Below are 21,755 nucleotides of genomic sequence, written 5' to 3' on the forward strand. Positions count from 1 at the left end.
CTTCAATCACTGGGCATTCGATGATTTTGTTGATGGACCAACAGAGCGGGACAAATTTCACAAAGCTTTTTCACATTGGCCGGCTATTATCTCCATCATTACGATTGACTGGCACTTGTTCCTGCGAACAGTTCCAGTGTAAAAACTTCATTGTGAATACGGGTCCAGCGGTCGAATCTGCCAAGCTTTTAAAGGACCCCTCACGAGATCTGGCTATTTTGAACTGACAAGCGCAGTACATACAGTGCACCTAACTATGTAGCGGCGCCACGCTACCAGCCGAATAGGTGGCCATATGAGCAAGAGCACCTACGTACATATCTGTGTTGCGACGTCGCTCATAGTGACATGTGATTTCATGAATTATTGAAGGCAACACCTCGTGTTTGTGTAATTCGTAGCTTCAATATACGAATTAAAGTATAGATAAAGAAGAAAACACACAAACCGAACGTATGCAATTTTTTGTTTTATTTCGCACTGCAGCAAGAGAGATGTACTTCCCTTTCGTCTGCTTGTTCCCACGTCGTGCAGTCGCCGGCGCAGAGAACGAAACTACGTAATTTTCTACCGTGTTTTAGAACGCGATCATGCTCTGTGATCCCCTTCTGTCGGCTTCACTTTTAGTGTAGCACACACTTATATCGCTAGTCCTGTGATCTCGTGCACAGCGCGCAAAATCATGCGCTGCGCGAAACGAAACCTGTACCAAAGCCTGCACAGTCATCTAATACCGAGTCATCTGACCAGTCTGACACAGCACCCCTAACATGCTCGAATTGTACATCTGTATATATAGAAAGAAGCATCTTCTGCTTCAAGCGGTAATGCAAGCAAAGCATCGGCCAGCGATAGCCCCAGCACATATCTGCTGTATTGCTTGATGAACGGATTGGCTCACGACTTGGGAAAGTTGCAGAAATCGGATAACGATCCACTGGATGCCATAGAATGCCGCGTCTCAGCATTGGAATCCATCGCGTGCATCAACCGACTTTGTTCCAACAAGATTTGATGCCTTAGATTGAAGAGACCGCACTTGAATCTTCTACACGAAAGATTCATTTCGAATTATCAAGCCCCCGTATGTTCAGATAGCGCCTAAGTGCGCTGGAATCCCTTCGCCTTCCCGTCGACGATAGGCGTCCTTGTAATCGGTTACGCTCCTTTTTAGATATGACGCAACTTCTACATGTCAAATCTCATAACTATGGCAGACCTTAACGTACCTGGTGTCGACGGGGACATGCACACTTCTTTTGGATATTACGGCATTCTCGCAGGTCAACTTATTAGCCTCACTTCATTCTGCGACGTAACACAAATCGTCCAGGGTCCCACAATGTAGAAATCTTTGCTTGACGTTGTATCTTTAAGTTCAGGCCTTGGAAAGAATTATTCTCAGTGCGAAATAGTTGATGGAATTATGGACCACACGGCTGTATTAATGTAACTTCCTTGTCCGCATTCATAGTCCCCCATTCATTTCTCGGCATTTTATAACTTTCATCATGCAGATAGGAGTCAGGACAGCGGTTTCGTCAACGGCCAAGCACAGCGAGCACAAGTGCCACAGCAGTGCAGGTGCTAGTGCCTAGCACGCGTAATGCGAAGCTTGTGGGTTCAGCTTCCTCCATCGGCAAGATGGTATCCGCCCACTTTCATTTTCGTTTATCTTGGCATTTCTACTGTTCAATTAAAAATTAACTATAACATTTTCTATGCTGTCCTTGCGCTCATTATTTTGGCTTCATGATGCTGTAGCTAACAAAAATGGGCCCTCCCAGTTCCCCTTCTTCTCGTTCCCTTCTGTTATTCGAGTAAATTCAGTAGGCTCTTTTTAGAAGGCATTAGAAATAAAAGACACCACTCATTATCACAGTATTCTTCGCACTAGTTTAACTGTAGGCGCGATTTATCCTGCGAATAAAGAGTCACGACAGCAGTTTGGTCAACGGCCAAGCACAGCAAGCACGAGTACAAAGGACCGTGTCTCCTTCCACATATTTTGCTTCAGGTGTCCGTCTTTGTCACTGCAGTATTATACAGGGAAATAGAAAGGAGATAGTGCTCATGTTAGTATGCAAGAACTTGTCAATTAAGCAAGTCTCTTGAAGAAATCAGGAAAAAATTTAAAGCTTGACGCTGCTTTGCAGAAGAAGGTCAAGGGTCGTGTGTGCTTGAGGGCTAGATACTGGCGGCGTCCGTGCCCTGGAACGGTGCCAGCTGTGGCTTCTGCACCTCACACTCTCTCAGCATTCATGTGATGGCACAGCGGCGTATAGCAACAGTTGCGCCGCCACAGCTGTGGTCTCTCCCCCTTACAATCTCTAAGCAATCACTAGATGGTACAGCGACGGGTGCGGCAACGTTCCTCCGTCAGACGTCTCGTTGCAGCAGTCGAGTTAGTCGGATGGCTCCCAAGCGGCCCGGTGATGATTCCACGGCAAGTGGTTCGGAGAGGCGCCCCAAGAATGTGGATTCCCCCGATAACAAACGCCAGAAGAAGGATGAGTGAATGCTTACGCGGCGGGCTAACATGTCACCGTGCACCAAGCGCAGGGAAGTGGAACGGAAGTGAGAATAGTTTCCAGTCGGCTGTGTAAATGTGCGTTAGTTGCCGCTTCATGCTGCCGACGTCTCACATGATCATGTGCTAGCTAAATGCAAGCTCATATCCTTACCTACGACTTGAACGAGTCTGCAAACGGCTCCACCAGAGATTATGGGGTACCGATTCGTAACTGGGGCCAGTCGGCCGAGAAACCAAGCTGCTGGAGTTGCAATTTACGCTCAGCAAGACGTTGAGCTTGCCGAAGTTGACATGGACGACGTCCACTTTGACCATGGAGAAGCGTGTGCAGTCAGGTTGTCGACTGGGCTCTTTGTAGCCTGTGTGTACTTGGACCCAAACCTCGGACAAGAAGCAGCCATTGCCTTTGTGTATCGCATCCTACCAACAAGCATCAGGCATCGGCCGATGGTTGTTGTCGGGGATTTCAACCAAGACGCTAGGAACAGACATGCATTCGTCAGTGGTCTACAAAGTTCACTAGAGTTACAGTTGGTACACCGACAACAGCCACCACGCAGCATGGTAGCTGTCTTGATCTCGTGTTCCATACATATCCAACCACCAAAGATCTCGAGTACATATCAGTACATTTCAGTGATCGCAAGGCAGCTATCGTAGACGTCGACCCAGCCAAGCATAAGGAATTCATGGGGCATTAAAGCAAAGACAAAAATAATTCACGAATAAACAGTCCATCGTTTACTTCAAACCACACTTTGTCAATCTTTGTCAAAAAAAAATATTGATGGACATTTGTAAATTCCAGTGTGTTCGGCGAAAGCCTGTGCCTATTCCACTGGGAGTGTCATGCACAAAAAAAAGATATGGCATAGTCAGTTGAACGGGCACAGGCTTTCGCCGAACACACTTTGGAATTTACAAAGTGTGCTTCAATTTTTGTTCGTGTTCGTCATTGGCGCTCGCCCGGTGGATTTGCGGTACAAAGGGAGAATATGCGGGCTCTCCCGAAACCGTGTTCGTCGCCGAACGACAGCATCGTAAGTGTTTGAGACGTACGCGTTAATTCGTGTCAGCTTTAAGGTGTCTAAGTTAAGATGCGGCGGTGGAGCACTCGCAAAGAAAATGCGCGGTCGCTCGCTCGTCCCCTGGCTGGTTTAGTCGTCGTTTGCTCGTTCGCTTACTCGTTCGTTAGACTACTAGCTCGTTCTACCGCTGTGCCTTTGAGACACGTAATGAGACAACAAATGCTGCGTCAATTGAATGACTGTATCATTTCACTTACCGCAATTTCGGCCGCGTCATAGCTCGGCAATTCTTCGCGCGGTCATCACTTCACTAAAGTCATATCTCGCAAATGTTATTTCGGAGCGAGCGCAACCGTCCTCAATACATGCACCTTAGTGCAACTCGGTTCGCGACAAGTACGTAACTTCGTGAATGGACGAGCTAACGCACGATAAAGTGTTATTCGTGATGAGTCACTAACCTGACAAAATAATGGACTTGCTTGAGTCTGAATAAAGCGCTGTTATCGCATTACCGCCTTGCGAACGAATACTAATAAACTGATTTCATTTTCTATACAGGGTGTCCCAGCTAACTTGGACCAAGATTTTAAGTATACCGAAGAGCTCTAGATAAATCGTACCGACTGCATAGTAGCAGTAGTCGTATGCACTTACGGCCAGTATTTTTTTTTCATCATGAAGAATTACTCAATTAATTACTTTTAATTAGCGAACTGTTTAATTATTGCTTGAATCGCAAACATATCAATTACAAAGTTGTTTGGCGCCTCAAATAACCTCCGAATTAGGCATTTGTTTAGTACTCAGCTTTGCCTCGTCGGTTTTTCAGAGAAAAAAACAAAAGCGAGCGAAACATTCAAAATACGATATAGGCGCTCTCGTGCCCAAGCTCAAGCGCTCCCAAGCGAATAGCCACGGATACGCGGCTTCACTAGCGGCGGCAGCTAGATACAGGGCTTGACGCTATGCGATAGTCGCGGCATCAAGGGAACACGCCGCTGACGCCATGATAAGCGTTGCGGAGCCTTGTACAATGCGGCGATAAGAGAATTAATGCAGCCGTATATCTTTCAATGGTTGCTTGTAGGCGCTTGAGTAGCGGCGTGCGAGTGCGCATCTATTTCGTATGTCGCGTATTTCGTGGGCTTTTGTATTTTCTTGGGAAAAACAACCAGGACCACTTCAGCACGAAATAAATGCTTGATTCGGAGGTTATTTAAGGTGCCCTACAACATTGTAATTGATATGTTTGCGATTAATGCACTAATCAAAAGTAATTATGTAATACTTCGTGATGAAAAATATGCTGGCCGTAAGTACATATGACTATGGCTACTATGCAGTAGGTACGATTTCTCTAGAGCTCTTGGGTATTTTGAAAATCTTGGTCCAAGTTAGCTGGGACACCCTGTATACGCAGAATCCCGACCCGATGATTGGCCGCGCGTATTTCTGTCGACTTTGAGACACGAGAAACATGATGGCAGAAGCGCCCAGCTCTCAGCCTTTGCGCGTGCTTAGAGGATTGGCGAGCACGCACGTCGGCGGCACTGTAGCTTGTAATACTCTTTCGAACCTTCAGAGCAGCCATCGTTCGTGCCCTCTGTCGGCCTTTGTACGTCATAGCTGATACGCACCGCGAATTCATATGGTAAGGACGGCGCGGATTATTTAGGCTACTGAGGGTTTGCTGGAGGTCAGGATGTGCGCATTCGATTGTAAATGTGTTATTTACAACCATTCTCAACAGCATCTTGCGACACTCACTCGACGAATGTTGAGTACCTAATTGTAGCGAACGCGATACATTCGGAGTCGTCATGGCCCAGCGTTAGCGCTCGTTCAGATACTTTTTTTAATATAATTATCAAAACAGGAAAAGAAATCTGCCGTCACTGAATCAGTATTACCGTCCGTATAGAAATTAGATGCCGTACACGAAGTTGCACGGAGCTAGAAAGCCAACGCGAACCCCTATAGCGCACCGCTTTCACTCTGCGAAAGGTCGTCTGCTACGGTCGAGCGGTGTATGCGGCATCGCGGTCGAGAAAGGAGCGTGAAAGCGAGGAGAAACGAGGAGGAGTAAAGGCGGAGGAGGAGAGTGTCGCTTCTTTACGAAGTTTTGGCAGTTTAAGGGGGTTTCAGAGGATGGATGGATGGATCTTATGAGCATCCCCTTGGCACCGGGTGGTGGGTTGCGCCACCAAGCTCTTGCTAGTATATTGCTTAATGTCCTACCTAGGTTAAAAAAGAAAAAAAAAACGCTCGATGAATTCCCATAACCAAATTTTCTGGCCCCCTATTGTGAACTTTGTTTTTGTACGTCTCCGTTTTTTCTCGTTCCCCTACTTCCACTTATCTTCCAATCGCCTCTTACTAATCTCTATTGCGGACATGTTTACTTTGCCCCTGCTCTCGCTGAAGCCAAGGGCTTCAAAGAGTCCAGTGGTGCCTAAATCGACTGCTGGGCAGATATCTTCACATTGTAATAAAACATGCTCCATCGTTTCCCTAGCTTTACCGCAGCAAGCACATGCTTCTTCCTTCTTATATCTCGCTTTATAGGTGCGTGTTCTAAAGCATCCTGATCTCGCTTCGAAAAGTAATGAGCTTCCCTTTGAATTATCATAAATTGTTTCTTTCCTGATTTAGTTTTTTCCTCTGAAGTGGCTACTCATGGCAGGCTTCTTTTCCATTGCCCCCACCCATGAGATTATTTCAGCCTCCCTGACTTTCAACTTGACGTTCTTCGCGGCAAAGCAGCGCCACCTAAAGGAAAGTCTAAGTGGCGTTGAGGGAAGCGGAAAGGGAGAAAGGAGGCGAACAGTGGCGCAGCAGCAAGGTGGGCGGAGGCGTGCTGGCTGAACTGGCTAAGCAGGCCCAGCATTATAGCGCCCTAGCATAATTCTATTTATTTATTTATTTATTTATTTATTTATTTATTTATTTATTTATATATTTACATGTACCTTACAGGCCTTCGAGAAGGCATAGTGTAAGGGGGTAAATACGGTTTTATACTAGTACGGAGTCGGGAAAAAAAATAAACATCAGCATAATACTATAGAGTATACACTATACCCAGCGTCGCCAGTTCCAGCAATCGCCACAAAGGGCGAAAAATCAACCGCGGCACGTTCCAGCATGAAGCGCGCAAGTGCAGCTACTGTAATTTGTTCGCATACTTTAATTTGTACCTTTTTCTGCTATGGGCGCTCTACGCGTCTAAATGTTTGATAGAGAAATGTACATATAATAACCGACAAACATAGTTCACATGTCGTTTTGTTACAAAATAAGTAGACAGTTGTTTTTAGTGCACTTGTGTTGCTAAAGTTTCTGTTTTATTACTTGTATAAAGGCTTTGAGACCTCACTGGCGTCTGGTATGCAGCAGCCCACTGGTATCGATTGCAGTCCGTGCCGTTATTGGTTTGAATTGTGCGGCGGTAAAATGTTAGCGAACGGGGTGGTCGTTTTCTTTGAGCATCATCACGCATGTTCGTTTTAATAAGATAACAATAGTACCTCAGTCAGTTTATGCGTCCAACATTCGAAAGCCACCGCCAAGCGAACGTGTTTGAAGACGGTGAATCTTAACAGCTGCGGCGTTTCACTGGCATAATGGCTGCATGCACGGCTTCAGTCGTTAGATCTGCTGCGTCTGGCCGCGTAATGACGTCTTGCTTTTGAAAATATGTGCTAGCTAGCGCGAAAATTCGCCGCTGGAACCGATCACAGTCCCTTTGGAAACTATGGAAACTACCCGCGAAAACGGATAAATCTTGCAGCCTCTGGGTGTGTGCACCGAAGAGTAAAAAAGCACTGCTTCGCATTTTAAATTTTGCAATTCTTTGCACGCGAAGCGAATAAAACAGATTTCGGCAGTCATATCATGAAAGTGTAAAATAAAAATTATAAAGTTATCGCTCTTCAAAGAGAATTCGAACAAGGCTCTTGTTATTTTGCCACGTTGCTAAAATTCCCAACACGGAGTACAGCATAAATAATAAATAGTTTTGTCTGCTTCTACATGAAATGCACTGCTTCTACACGCTCAATGCAATTTTGAAGAAATTATACTTCATGTTGACTGAAACCCTGGCAGCCACTCTTCAGTTTATTATTGTACCTTTTATTTAAAGTACCTTCAGGGCCATGTGGCATTAAAACGGGGAGTGGTTACGAAGTAGTAGAGTAAAGCAGACACACATAGAAGTGCAGTGAGTTCTGGTAACGTAATGATTCTCCTGACTATACAATGTTAGCTAATATTTTGCCAAAAAAAAGTTTGCTATTGGTAATGGCTACCATACTCGAGGGAAGGTGGTTCCATTCCCGAGACGTACGGAGGATGAAAGATTGAAAGAAAGACTTCGTGTAACTTGAATAAATTCCTACTTTACTGCGATGACCAACGCGGTTTGAAATGTACTGAGGTCGCAGTATAAAGTCGTCGTGAAGTGTGGTGTAATGGAAACTTTTATGAAGTAGCGAAAGGGGGGGGGGGGGTACTGGCGACATTGCGGCGGTTAGCTAGTGGAATAAGTGCTAGCTTAATTTTTATTGAGATAGTCGTTGTACGGTTATAATGAAAAAGAATGAAACGAGTAGAGTCAAGTAATAAGATTAACGCTAGTAGGATCGCGCATTGCAGATGCAGATTCAAGTTTCGAGTGTATTAGAGTCTTGCAAAGCTGTAGTTTTTAAGTAGACGGTGCTCTGGAAAAGTTGCGCCATAAGTGCCCGAGCATCTGATCGGCATTGTTGATGACCTATCTAATATTAATGGTCCAATTTAAGCTTTTTGTAATATGTGCACCAATATATTTATATGACATGATGAAATCTAAGAGAACGTTGTTCAGATGGTAAGTGCTAGGATTAAAATTAGATCTGGATGCGCGCATTATTCTACATTTGTTAACTACAAAAGGCGTCATGTACAGTTTGCATGAAATCAATAGGCTGGTCCTGCACCGTAAGAGATAGCTAGAAAACGCAAATGCACACAGTCGGCCTAGTTCACACTTCTCAAACATGACAAATCACTAAAACAATTTTTCTTCCTCTTGAAACAGCAGATGACAAACCTGACCAGCGTGTGCCCAAAAAACTCTTTGAAATATACTCGGCGTAAGTTTGCCTTAGCATTCAACCAATCAACAGTGGAGGAGCAAGGAAAGCCTCAGAGTGGGGAACTTGTTTTCGTCACGGCCCTCACAAATACGTTTGCTGGATGAAACGTTGGCGCCAGGCTGAGGCTTCTCTTGCTCACCTCTGTTACTCATTTGAAATGTTCATTTCCTTGCAACCTCTTTGGCTTGTTTGAATAAACAAACCTAGATGTTTTTACAACATGAAACCGTAAATCGCATTTTCCAAGGATCCCTGAGAATGAATTGGTGTTATATGTTTATTTAGTGTCCTTGTTTATTCACATAATATTTGCAAAGGTCCTTGTAAGCACTGTTGTCTCCACAACGTTCCTCGCTTTCCTACTAGTACTCCACTTGCGTCGAAGCCTTTCCTGCCGCACCTGAACACTAATTGTGCAGTAGAAACATCAAGAGCGGACAATGTTTGCTCTAAAATTTAGCATAACTTTCTTTTTTACCCCTACACTTCGTGCCTCTCGCCAATGTGTTATGAAAACAATGGGACATTGCAGTTCGAGCTTATCTTGCGGAAAGCACATCCTCGCCGAGCATGTTTCATCTTTCTTTTTTGATATAGTTGAAATCGTTGAACGCAGACAATGTACTATGAAGCACGTCGAGCAGTACTGTACGCAATACAAGAACGAGGGTAGCCCATCATAAATATCGTTGTCTGAAACTTCGTTCTCGCTGCTTTGGCAGAACGCGATGAGAAAACTCGGTTTCATTGAATAGATGTCTATTTGTGTTCCTGTGTTGTAAACTAAGTGACTGACATCATTAGCTCCGCCTGAACTGTACGAAAACTGTGGCATGTACTGCTTTATTTACCATGACAATAAACGATATAAGCTTACTTGCTTGAAGTGTCTTTTGCAGTTGAGGCTTCTGGGTGACCTGGCGGCATAATAAATATATCTGGTAGTCATGTTACAGTACCGCACACACGAATACCACCCCAAAAGCGGTAACCAAGCGACCGAAACTAGCGAGCGAGCAGGGCGACGAGCCCCACCAGCCGCTACCGTAGCGGCCGTATTGCTCACGACCTAATAAAGATGATATTAGTTTTGATTTTGCTAGCGCCATCTCTCGGTGGCATACCTTAGTTCACAACGCCACCACTGCTCTTACTTCTGTTGCACTGTGGGAGGTACAGTTGCCCTTCTGTAAGTTTATATGGGTGCTCTGTGCTCTGACTTCGTCTGTCAGTTGCGGCGAGTTCTGTGTGCGCCATGGACTAGCCGTGTGCGTCTCGTGATCTAGAGGCCGAGCGACGAGCAAGAAGGACGAAGCAGCGACAGAAGCGGTGGAACGCCGAGCGCGTGTCGGCCGACCCCGAAGTGCCTTACCATCTTCGCTAATGGTACTTTACACTTCATAAAAAACGAAAATGAACATAAAACGTACATCATAAAAAATAAGCCTTGTAAAATTACCTCCCAAGCGCTCCGTACAGATGGTTAACCAGCGAACCTGCAACATGCGGCCCAGGTGTTTATCACGGGAACTGAGTAATTTTTTCTCCCATTCCTGGCGAAAACTGCGACGGAGACAGGGGGCGGCGGCGGACAACATGGCCAACCGAAATAGCTGCTGCAATGAGCCCATAACTGTAATATATTGAAAGAAAATGCACCAGACAGCTGAAATGCTTTACTGTGCGACATTCACGACCAGTCTCCAAATCTAAGCATATAATGACCAATCCTGCAAGCCGATGATTTGGACTTCATGCGGTGTGCGTACAGCCGCCGCCCGGGCTGTTGTTTGGACCTTGGATTTCTTATCGCAATTTAGAAATAAAAGCTGCCAATATTGTGCGGCGGATTGGAACAGTTTCCGCCATCAGCTGTCCTGATGGTCGATGAACAGCTCGTCACTCTTCAGACCACTCCCGCAGGTTGCTTAGTTGCGTTCTGTAGCACAGCTAGTTCCTGCCGTTTACTTGATACTGCCTTCACATCCCGAGTCTTCAGTGGTTCCCGCAGTGCGCTCTTTCGCCGTAGTGGCTGGTGTCTGGTCATGGGTCTTTTTGCTGGTGTTCGTGTCTTTAGATGTGCTAGGTTTGCTCTTGGGTGTCGTGGTCAGTGTCGTTGATTTCGCACTTTCACTCCTTTCATCTCCTGACGTCTTTGTACCGTGCTTTCTCGCCGTGGCAGGGATATCGGTCTTTTTAGGGATTTTTGTGTCTTCCGGCATTGTGGATTTGCGCTTTCTCGTCATACCTGTTTTACCCTTCGAATCAATCTTCTGACTACTCTCTCCGTGCTCAGCCGTCTTTGTTTTGCGTTTTGTTGTGGTTGCGCCTACTGCTGTCTCAGTCTCTACATTGACTCCTGCATCTTTCGATGTTGTTGCTTTGCGCTTTCGCGATGTTCCTGCTGCTTTCTCAGCCTTCTGAGCACCACCGACGTCTTCAGATGTATTGGCTTTGCGCGACCGTGTTGTTGTAGGTCCTGGCGTCGGCTGAATCTTCTCAGCACTGCCGGCATCCTCTGACGTCCTAGCTTTGCGTGTACGCGTCGTTGCAGGTCCTAGCGTTGGTTTGGCTTTCTCGGTGCTGTCAGCATCCCGGGTCGTCCTAGCTTTGCGTGTATGCATCGTTGCCGTTCCTGGCAAAGTGTGAGTTTTCTGAGCACCTACTGCAGCTTTGGATGTAGTGGCTTTGCGTTTTCGCGTTGTTCCTAGTGTTGACTCAGCATTCATACCCGGATCCGGTGCAGCGGTCTCTTGGCTGCGTGCCTCGTCTTCCGACGTCTTGGTTTTGAGCTTGCGCGTCGGTCTCTTCACTGTGGAAACCGCTGGTTTACTCTTTGGCATTCTCGGAGCTTTTTCTGTCACCGTAGCCTTCTCAGCAGCACCCCGAGTGTTCTTTCGAGTCGCCGCTGCCTTGGCCTTGCGGCTCTTGCGCGTCGATACAGTGGATGATGAATGGCTACTTGACGGGGCGCCTGTTTGGCGTCGGCTCTCGTGGTGGCTGCGAGTGCGCGAAGAGCGGCGTCCAGCACGGCGATTCTTCTTGGTTTTGCGACTACCGCTCAAACTGCTAAGCGTGCTGCTCTCCGACACAGATCGACCTTTAACCCTGTGCTTATTGCCTCCACTGCGTCTTGACATGCTTCGCAATCGACGCTGTCGTTTAGCTTCAACAGCGCTCTCGCCACTGCTCACCGTCGACGTAGTTCCAGAGCGGCGCGCCTTCTTGATTTTTCGTTTGTGCCCACTCACTGTGCTTGAGCTCCGTGACCTCTTAACGCCATGCTTAATACTGCTGCTGCTGCTGCTCAAAGACCTGCTTGTTGCAGTGCTTCGATTTCTCGTTCTGCGCTTACGCCGACTGCCGCCGCTATACGACGAGCTCGTTGGTTGCCGAGCCTTAGCAGTGCGGCTCTGTTCACTAGCTTTGCTCCATTTGTGGGCCGTCTGAGTCCCGCGCTTCTCTTCTCTGCCGCTGCTCGATGACCTAGTTGGGCTTGTGTAACCGGTGCTTGTCGCAGACCTTTCCTCTGACGCATGCCTCTTTTTGGCCATGCGATTTGTCCCTCTTGGGTTGACATCAGGTGAGTCTTTCCTTGAGCTGCGAACATTCTTGGCAGTATGCTTGCTCCTTCCAGCTCTGCTCGGTAACAAGTTTTCTTTTCCTTGGTGGTCCTTCTTTCCTACGCGTTTGTCGCGGCTAGCGGTTATCGTCGACGCGATGCTTGACGACTCCTCGGTATTGCGTAGATTTTTCCGAACCTTGCTCCGAGCTGAAGCTTCATTTCCGACGAACCCGGATGTGCCAGGAATGCCGATGTCCGCTGGTGCCTCTTGGGGAGCTGCTCCAGTTTCATTCTCTCCCTCCGGCGGATCGCAAGCGAAGCAGATGCCCGCCATGTTGGCACTCTCGAAATAAGAGGCAGATTTGAGCGCTAAGATTTCGCCCGGTTGTTTCCGTCAGTCGGTCGCTCGCCTCCGGCGCTCTTCTCGCAAGCCGTGCTTGGTGACACCCAGGAACCAGGCTCCCAGCGTCTCTAGATATGCCGGCTCCAAAGGGTTCAAGTCAGGGCTGCATCGGGGGACACATAGCGATGTACCTGAGCTCCCAGGTGCGAGCGGCAACGGCTGTTCGAAGCGCACCACACGCGCCTGGTACACAGTGCGGGACACGCGCCTCTTCTTTTCCGCTTCTTCGCCACCCTGGAGGCTCGAGCAGTAGCGGCTATTTGCGTCTTTTAGTGCCCGATAATCTGAAAAATTCCTGGCGCACCTATCTCACAATGACTCTCGAAGGTAATTCGATTAGCATTCAAGGAATGTAGCGACACACCATATTGACAAAAATTCAGAGCCATCCCACTCTGTGAAGGCGGATGACCAGCAGACCAGCACCGATGGAACGAAGGCGGCAGTATAACGACGACGGCACGATTACATTCTGATGACGATTTTAAAATATTGGCGATGATAAAATGACGACAGAGTCACGGCAACGGCGTAAGGACAATAGGAAGACTATGACGGTATGAAGATGATGGCGTAACCCCAAAAGCGACGAGAGTGAGATGACGAAGTTAGAATGAAAAAATGAAGTGACCAAAACGGCACCATGACGATGAATGTTTGGAAACGGATGTTCGACAAACACGAATGTTTGACATAAGCATGACGGCATGAGGCTGAATATTTGACGAGGACACAGTGATGACGATGGAATGACGAACGAATCACGTAGATGGAATGGCGGAGGCGATATCACGGCGGCGGCATGATGACAATGATATGACGATCTTAAAATGATGACAATAGTATAATGACGACAGCTTGACGACGGCGGGATGATGTCAATGAGCCAACGACATTTGTACGACGAAAATGGCATGACGATGACTGTATCACAAAAACTATGATGAATGATGGCATGACGCCGAGGGATAACAATAACTAGATCAAGAAGCTGAAAAGACGACTATGGAACGACCACGACGGCATAGCCATGACTGTACGACAACAAATGTTGGATGACAACTGCCTGACGACGACGCAATGATGAAGAAGGCATAACAATGGCGGCATAATCTCGAATGAAGGACGGCAGCTTTATTATGGTAGAATGGTGAATTAGAAATGACGTCGATTGAACGACGATGGCGTATAGACGACAATGGCATAACCACAATGAGATGACGCGTCTGAAATGATGGTGATATTGAGACGACAGCGTGACGATGGTGGCATAACGAACATGGTATATGGACGGATGGATGATGACGTTGGCGTGGTGACGACGACATGGTGAGATTCGGATGACGAAGTTATAAGGACGATGGTAGAACGACCATGACGTCATCACAACGACGCATGGCGAAAATGCATGACGACGATGACATGATAACGGTATGAGGACAATCAGATGCCTACGAAAATATGACGATGATTGCGTGACGACGCTGCATGACAACGATTGTATATGGAGTATGGTGTGACGACCATGGCACGATGAGAATCACTGATGACGAAGCAGGAGAGAGGACAATGGAACTACCACGACGGCATTGCGATTACGGTACAACGATGAATGCATGACGACTGTATGACGATGATGGTGTGAAGACAATGCTACTACCACGACGCCATTATGACCATTACAGACCTAGCGGCCCAAGCTATATGACAACTGGATCAGATCGTGGACGGCCGTTCCAGAGACGTCAAGGCTCTGCTCGATCTGGACCTCGAAAAGGCTTTCGACAACGTGCTCCACACCTTCATCACCAAGGCCACTTCGGACCTGAGCCTCGGTTTCAGATTCCACAGCTGCGTCAGCTCTTTTCTAACGGACAGGAAGGCCAAGCTTCGCATTGGAGACTTTTGCTCCAAAGATGTGCCTCTCTGAGGATGGGGCACTCCTCAAGTCGCCGTCATCTCCCCAACACTGTTTAGCATCTGTATGATTGGTCTTTCCGAGAGGTTGGCACGCGTCGAGGACGTCAAGCACACCATTTAAGCCCACGACCTCACTACTGGTTCTCCGGTGGCTGCGAGGGTACAGTCGAAGAAACCATGCAGGAGGCGATGCACGTGATCGAGGAGTATCTCTGCCGCACCTAACTTCTATGCTTCCCCGTCAAGTCGGAGATTCTGCTTTACAGAAAAGAGAAGGGAGGCAGACCCAAAGACCCAAATGGAAGCCAGTCTCCGAAAGCAGCATCAGTCTTCGCACTTGTGACGAAAAGGGTGGGGGGGAGGGGGTAATACTCAGGGTCAACGTCATTCGGGTCCTGGGCATGTTTGTCGAATTCAACGGTGGCAATGGAAAGGCGCTCCGCAAGATCATCGCAAAGACGGACGCCGCTTTCCGCCTCGTTCACAGAATCGCAAAACCGACACAGAGGCATGAAGCAAAACAATCTCCTCAGGCTGATCAACGCCTTCGTACTATGCCACTTCACGTAGACGATTTCTATGCACAACTGGCTCAGATCGGAGCGAGACAAGCTCAACGCTCTCACCCGCAAAGTAGTCAAAAGGGCTCTCGGGACCCTACCGATGATCTCCTCAAGCTGGGGGTACATAACACCACCGAGAAGATTGCCGAAACCCAATAACGCGCGCAACTCGCTCGCCTGACCACCACAGCGTCAGGTTAGATAGATAGATAGATAGATAGATAGATAGATAGATAGATAGATAGATAGATAGATAGATAGATAGATAGATAGATAGATAGATAGATAGATAGATAGATAGATAGATAGATAGATAGATAGATAGATAGATAGATAGATAGATAGATAGATAGATAGATAGATAGATAGATAGATAGATAGATAGATAGATTGGCAGGCAGGCAGGCACGCTCAAAATTGCTCAAGTAGGCAAAGTCTGCTAATCGCATTAATAAGGGGTGCTCGTTCATGAAATGAAAAGGATAGTAGAGAAGCACGCCCGGACCACGTGTGCTTCTGTCATTGTTTTCGTTTCTTGCACTGGAAAAGTTATTTGAATATGGAATCAAGAACAACTTGTTCGTTCACTTTGAACAAGGAGACTCAGTTACTTGGAGAAGGAAATATACGGTTGTTTATATCACGCCAGCTGAGGCACATCCTAAAGCATTCGTGAACATAGCAACACACGGAATATAGCCACAAGCCCGAATCATCCATCGGACGCTGGGTCTCCTTGTCTTGGCTGCACCTTCTGCATTTGTTCTGGGAGTGCCCCAATTTCGTCTTTAATTTAACAGTGCCCTGTCCAGGAATTTTGGACATTGCCCCCTTCGGCACTCTTTGGAAATTCACGACAAAACACCAGCGTAACTGAATGGGTGCAATTTTTCAGAATTGGTATTTCAAATATCCGCCAAATTTCAACAAATTTCAATTAACATCGCCGAGAAACGATACCCTTCTAACGACTTATGTATTTACGGCAATTAGCGCTAACGTTCGTGCTGCGTGAGAGTGCTGATTTGGTCAAGGATCAGCGGCAAACTCACACGACAGGAGCAAATCGTTTTGCACCCTCCCGGACGAGGGCGCATTGACTTCAAGAACAGGCTAGGATGTAACTTATTCGTCCGCCCGATACAAAGAGAAAAAAAAAACGCCATGTCATCATCATCATCATCATCATCATCATCATCATCATCATCATCGAGGTGCCAAATTACAGCAAAAGCTGTGCATGACTAACCTTCCGTAGTTTTTTCGGCGTCCGGCAACAGAAACGGACTTAGCGATTTCTAGCAAGCCCATATGAGTGCAGTGCGGCGGCGCAGCTGTCAAAATGCGGAACAGATTACAACAATAGCGTGACGTCAAAGTTATCTCAGTATATAAGCAGTAGAGGTATCCGCGCTAAAAACAGCGGCGTTATCGATGGGGTGGACACGTATAGCTCGTACACACGAAGAACAACATTGCTACGAGGAGCGCCGGAGGAAACAGCAACGAGAATGTAAACTTAGCCGGCGCGAAACGACCACCGATGAAGAACGTTCCCGCGATGTTGAACGAAAACGACAATCGCGAGCCCGGGCACCTACGAATGAGCAAGACGCCAGACTCGCAACACAAAAAATGATGATGATGTGGAGTTTTATGGCAGCGAAAGCACTTTTCTTTTCGTTTGAGAGCTTTAACTGTCGTCAGCTTTCGCAGCCATTCCATCTTCACAGAGTGGAATGGTTGTCATTTTTTAAACCGTAAAGCGATTTATTACATCTGGCGTTGAAACAGTAACGGAAGAGCGAGTGCCATTCAGTCTGCTTGGACGCGCAGGTTCTTGAGAGGTAGCTGAAAGGGAGAGAGAGAGCGATTGTACCCGTTGTGGTATCCGTAACTTCTGGTTTCGGTTTTGGGTCTTTACATCAGGGCGCCACTCAGCGCCACACGCTGTAAGTGCCTCCTGTAAATTGCCTCCTCAGAAATAAAGATTTTATTCTTTGTCTGGTCCCCGACTGGCGTAGTCGGGCTCTTTTCTTGCGGCGCTGCGCGCCCCGGCCGTTTAGGCCTCATGCCGTAACCCTTTTGTCCGGCCGCCCCGTCGAAGCTACAACACCCGTCGCATGTGTGTGGTGGCCAAAGATTCAAGGCATGTCGAAGCACGATCGTTGCGCTGTGGCGTGCTCAAAAACCTGCAAAATCTTGCCGGTGACATGATTAGGCCTCATTAGCGGGATCAACGGCAGGAATGTATCGCCGCCGTTCGGCGGGAAATCACTTGTCATCACGCTTTCTTTTTTTGTCCTGGCGATCTGCGTTGCATTCGATAATGTTTACGCGGTTAAGCGATGAAGTCGATCACGGCCTACACCCATGTTTTGGTTCGGTTTGTCCGCACTGTGGCATTTGGCTTACGTTGTGAACACGACTTGCCGCCTTTACCATTTACTGCTTTTTTTCCTTGCTGCTTTTACTATAGGGTGCACGATTGTAAGAGTGCATCGTGTTGCGTTCCTCAGCTCCTGGGGCTTGCAAGGGCTGACTTTGCTTTACGCGGTCCGTTAAATCATCTCACCAGTTGTCACGGAGTTATTGTATCTATTTTATGTGTGCACTTCGCACATGTTGTACTGTTACTACGTAGTTCCTTCATGTAACACTGTTGGTAATTGTTTTTGTTTGAACGAGGTTTTCGCCTGGACTCGTTTGTAAGGAGCTTAAATCACGCCGTGTCTTATTGTAATGATTACATGCGAGGACGTCTTCGATTTTGCGGGTTCTTCGGAAATGTGTTAGAAAACACGTGGTTCAGAGCGACGATTGCTGGTAGCTATTGCATATGATATTGCTGTTCGATTTTCACAGAAAGAAATTGCATCATATTTGTGAAGTGATTACACCTTGATGCTGTCTGAGCAGACTTACCACGCACAGTGCCTTTTTGCGTGTGCATTTTGTACGAAATTGAATTATGTCTCTGATCTTTTGCGTATAGGAGTACAAATACTTACACCGCAAAGGAGTAAACCTGGCCTTGCCGCCAGCGCATGCATCTACTTTGGCCGGCGCTGCACCGCTTCTAACTACATCGTGTGGCTCTACTCTTCCGTAACAATCGAAAAAAAATACTGAAAAGTTGGTAAGATCTAGTTTTGTATATTTCCAAGCAGGTATTGCCAAGCAGGCATTTCGCCGACGTATGCAGCGGAATTACATCGGCGCTACAGTGCTAACTCACACTTTTATTCACCCGTGTGTTTGGTGACTTCGTTCACTAGTCTAGGCATTTCTTCTAACATATTCGTAATTACTCTTCCTGAGGCGACCTTGACGGCACTTATGCGGTGATATCATGTGTATTCATCGGTAGCAAGACCACGCATGCAACGTACAGTACAGCGTGCGTTTCAATAAAGGACAAGCTCCAAAACAACCATCTATCATCATCATCATCATCATCATCATCAATGGCTCATGCCCCGGTAAGCAAGCAGAAATGCAGTGGCTCATAGCCCCGTAAGGCATAGGCTATACCACAGCTCAGCAAAGTGAAGCGAATAGTGCATACATTCATTGAAATCGCCCATACAACAAACAACATACGTTTCAATAAATAACAAAGCTCAAAACAAGCATCCTCATCATCAATAAAGCATCGCATACCCCCTCAGCCGTTGTGGCGATGGTTTCGCAACAGCTTCGCTGGACATGCACTTTCGCAGGGCTGGGATGACAAGTCAACTTTTTTTGTATACACCTCTTTAATCTTTATTTCTCTGCCTCAAAATTTCTCTATCGACCTTGTACCGCTACCTGTGCCTGTAACGGATCCAGTCGTGTCATTCTCTTCCTTGCTTTTTTTTCACCCATACTCTAAATTTATCTTTCTTATCTCGACTGCTGACCGGTTGATGCTTCCGTCCACTTTAAATCCAAGCACTTCTGGAAGGTGTACGTTGCAAGGTGTAAGGGAAGGTGTACGTTCTGACTACCCCTGGTAGTCAAAAATTATCTGTAGCCGTCTACAACTGTGTTCCTCATAACACACTAGGCAGCTGCGGTACGTTTCAAACTCACAATTAAACTTGATTCGTAATGCATGCTGGTACAAACTTTGGGACGCGAAATCCGGTCAGTGAAAGAAAGTGCAGCGCTATTTTCCATTAAGGTGGGCTGCGGATTTGTGAAAGTATAAAGCGGGCATCTATCCCTTCAAAAGCCGCAACTGCTCGCGTAAGCGTACTCGCACTGAACGACTCATTTACAAGCTTCTCGACGCGCAATTTCGTAGCCGCCTAAAGATGCGCAAGAGTGAGATCACGGTGGATCAACAACGGGCGTTAACGGAGCAAGCGCACTCCTTTACTGGGCGTTAGTGCTGGCCTTAAATAATTTTTTCCCCTTCCTTGCTTTCTTCCTTCCTTCCTTCATAGTCAATGAAAGTTTGCCAGCTGAAAGTACTGGCTTAGTAGCTCCACAAGTCATATCTGATGAGCCTTTCTTGCAGCAGCACTCGATACCGGTTTTGCACAAACACTTTGTCTAAATGTACGCGCTACGCGCTTCCATGCAGCAGCTACATCTTCTTCTCTCTAACACAATGAAACACAAACATGTTCGTTTAGATGGAAGCTCATTTGTTTTCAGGGAATATTCCAGCAATTTTAGTCATTCCTGTTCCCCGAGAATAGATGTCACAAGCCCGCAGTGGCCAAAGGTATCTGTGACTCTGGCCCGTTATGCAGAAGTAGATGAAGCCGAGTAAGACGAGCGGGGCATAAAAATGACTGTTGAAATTTATTGCCATTTGGAGCTGTATAGTGTTCGTCTCATCCACGTGAAAATTCGTCCAGCACTGCGCCAGTTCGTTGGCGTATCCAGCAGGTTACGTTGCCGTCCCTGCTGCGATTTCGTTTTGCCACATACTCTTTTAACTACTGCCGTACCTCCGTTTTTATGGTCTGCTTTGCTTCCCTTTACTCCGAGAGTGGCTTTCACCCACTATGGCGGATTGGCCAAGGATCGTGTGATTTAAGAAAAAGATTGTCCGAATCTAAAAAGAATCACTACTGAGAAATTTTGAGTAGCTGAAGAAATAAATTTGGATAAATTTTAAAAATTTAACGAGGAAATCGCCCTGATTCTCTACAACTCCCTGTTCTTCCTTCTTTTTGCCCCTCCCCTTTCCTTGTTTGACCTTCGCGTCTTGTCCTCGCGGAACTCCATACGCATTTCCTTACCTTTCGGGTAATTCCGCGTTAATAATTTTTCTAGTTTATCTGAAACTTTGACATTTGCGGCTGGTAATTAATTTTTTCTCGACGTGTAGCCAATGTTTCTCACGGGTAAGTGCCACGTGTTGAGCACTTAACATTGCCATCGACAATAACCTCCCCCCCCCCAAAAAAAAAATGGAACCATCGGCACCTGATCTGAGGTCCGCTAAAAGCGGCAAGGCTCGCAAATCGGCCAAGACGTCCCCAGGCATCTCCTTCCTGAGCAGCAAAAGCGACCAGCCGAAAGCGCTCGCCGCGCCCCAGCGCCACGCGAATGCCGTCGACGACTACCCCGGTGTGGCGGAGACGGGCATGCCGCGCGAGGCGCCGGCGTCTTCCGAGCCACACGAGGACCCGACGAAGCGAAAGGCCGCAGGCGTCACTGCTCGTGCGGGGCCTGCGCAGGGGCCCGCGATCAGGTCGCCTCCAGCCGAAGCTCCCCGCGACGAACCGCGCAGCTTCGATCCCGTAACCCTTTCACGGCGTGACTCAGGTAAGCGATTGGACCCACCCATGCCACAAAAAAAGTGCGCCCCGTCGCCGCGCGCTGCCGAGATCTATAGCTGCGCCGGTGTTACGAACTTCTTGCGGTGCACCGTGGTGGCTGGCACACTGGGCTGCTGTAAGGCTACATATATAACCTTTCTATATTTTGTAAGGTTTTCACACTTTGAATGTAGGACAGGGCCAATAGAACGAGAGTGCCGCTGTTACAAGACAAGCTGAGTCCGCTTCGGTCGTGGCTGCACAGTGAGGTCATCATCATCATCAGCAGCAGCAGCAGCCTGGTTACGCCCACTGCAGGGCAAAGGCCTCTCCCATACTTCTCCAAGAACCCCGGTCATGTACTAATTCTGGCCATGTCGTCCCTGCAAAACTTCTTAATCTCATCCGCTCACCTAACTTTCTGCCGTCCCTTGCTACGCTTCCCTTCCCTTGGAATCCAGTACGTAATCCTTAATGACTATTGGTTATCTTCCCTCCTCATTACATGCCCTGCCCATGCCCCCCCCCCCCCATTTCTTTTTCTTGATTTCAACTAAGATGTCATTAACTCGCGTTTGTTCCCTCACCCAATCTGCTCTTATCCCTTAACGTTACAGCCATCATTCTTCTTTCCATAGCTCGTTGCGTCGTCCTCAATTTAAGTAGAACCCTTTTCGTAAGCCTCCAGGTTTCTGCCCCGTAGGTGAGTACTGGTAAGACACAGCTATTATACATTTTTCTCTTGAGGGATAATGGCAACCTGCTGTTCATGATCTGAGAATGCCTGCCAAACGCACCCCAGCCCATTCTTATTCTTCGGATTATTTCCGTCTCATGATC

General features: G+C 47.3%; 1 protein-coding gene across 1 annotated transcript in view; it reads left to right on the top strand.

Moving 5' to 3' along the window:
• Positions 1-12,744: 12,744 nt before the first annotated feature.
• Positions 12,745-21,755, top strand: part of LOC142571904 (endothelin-converting enzyme 1-like) — a 29,291-nt gene continuing 20,280 nt past the window's right edge. Inside the window, exons 1-2 of the mRNA XM_075680636.1 lie at positions 12,745-12,813; positions 14,391-14,525. Of these exons, the coding sequence (XP_075536751.1) occupies positions 12,745-12,813; positions 14,391-14,525 (204 nt within the window). The remainder of the gene's footprint in view (positions 12,814-14,390; positions 14,526-21,755) is intronic.

This window comes from Dermacentor variabilis, chromosome 1, assembly GCF_050947875.1.
Source record: "Dermacentor variabilis isolate Ectoservices chromosome 1, ASM5094787v1, whole genome shotgun sequence".
Lineage (NCBI taxonomy): Eukaryota > Metazoa > Arthropoda > Arachnida > Ixodida > Ixodidae > Dermacentor > Dermacentor variabilis.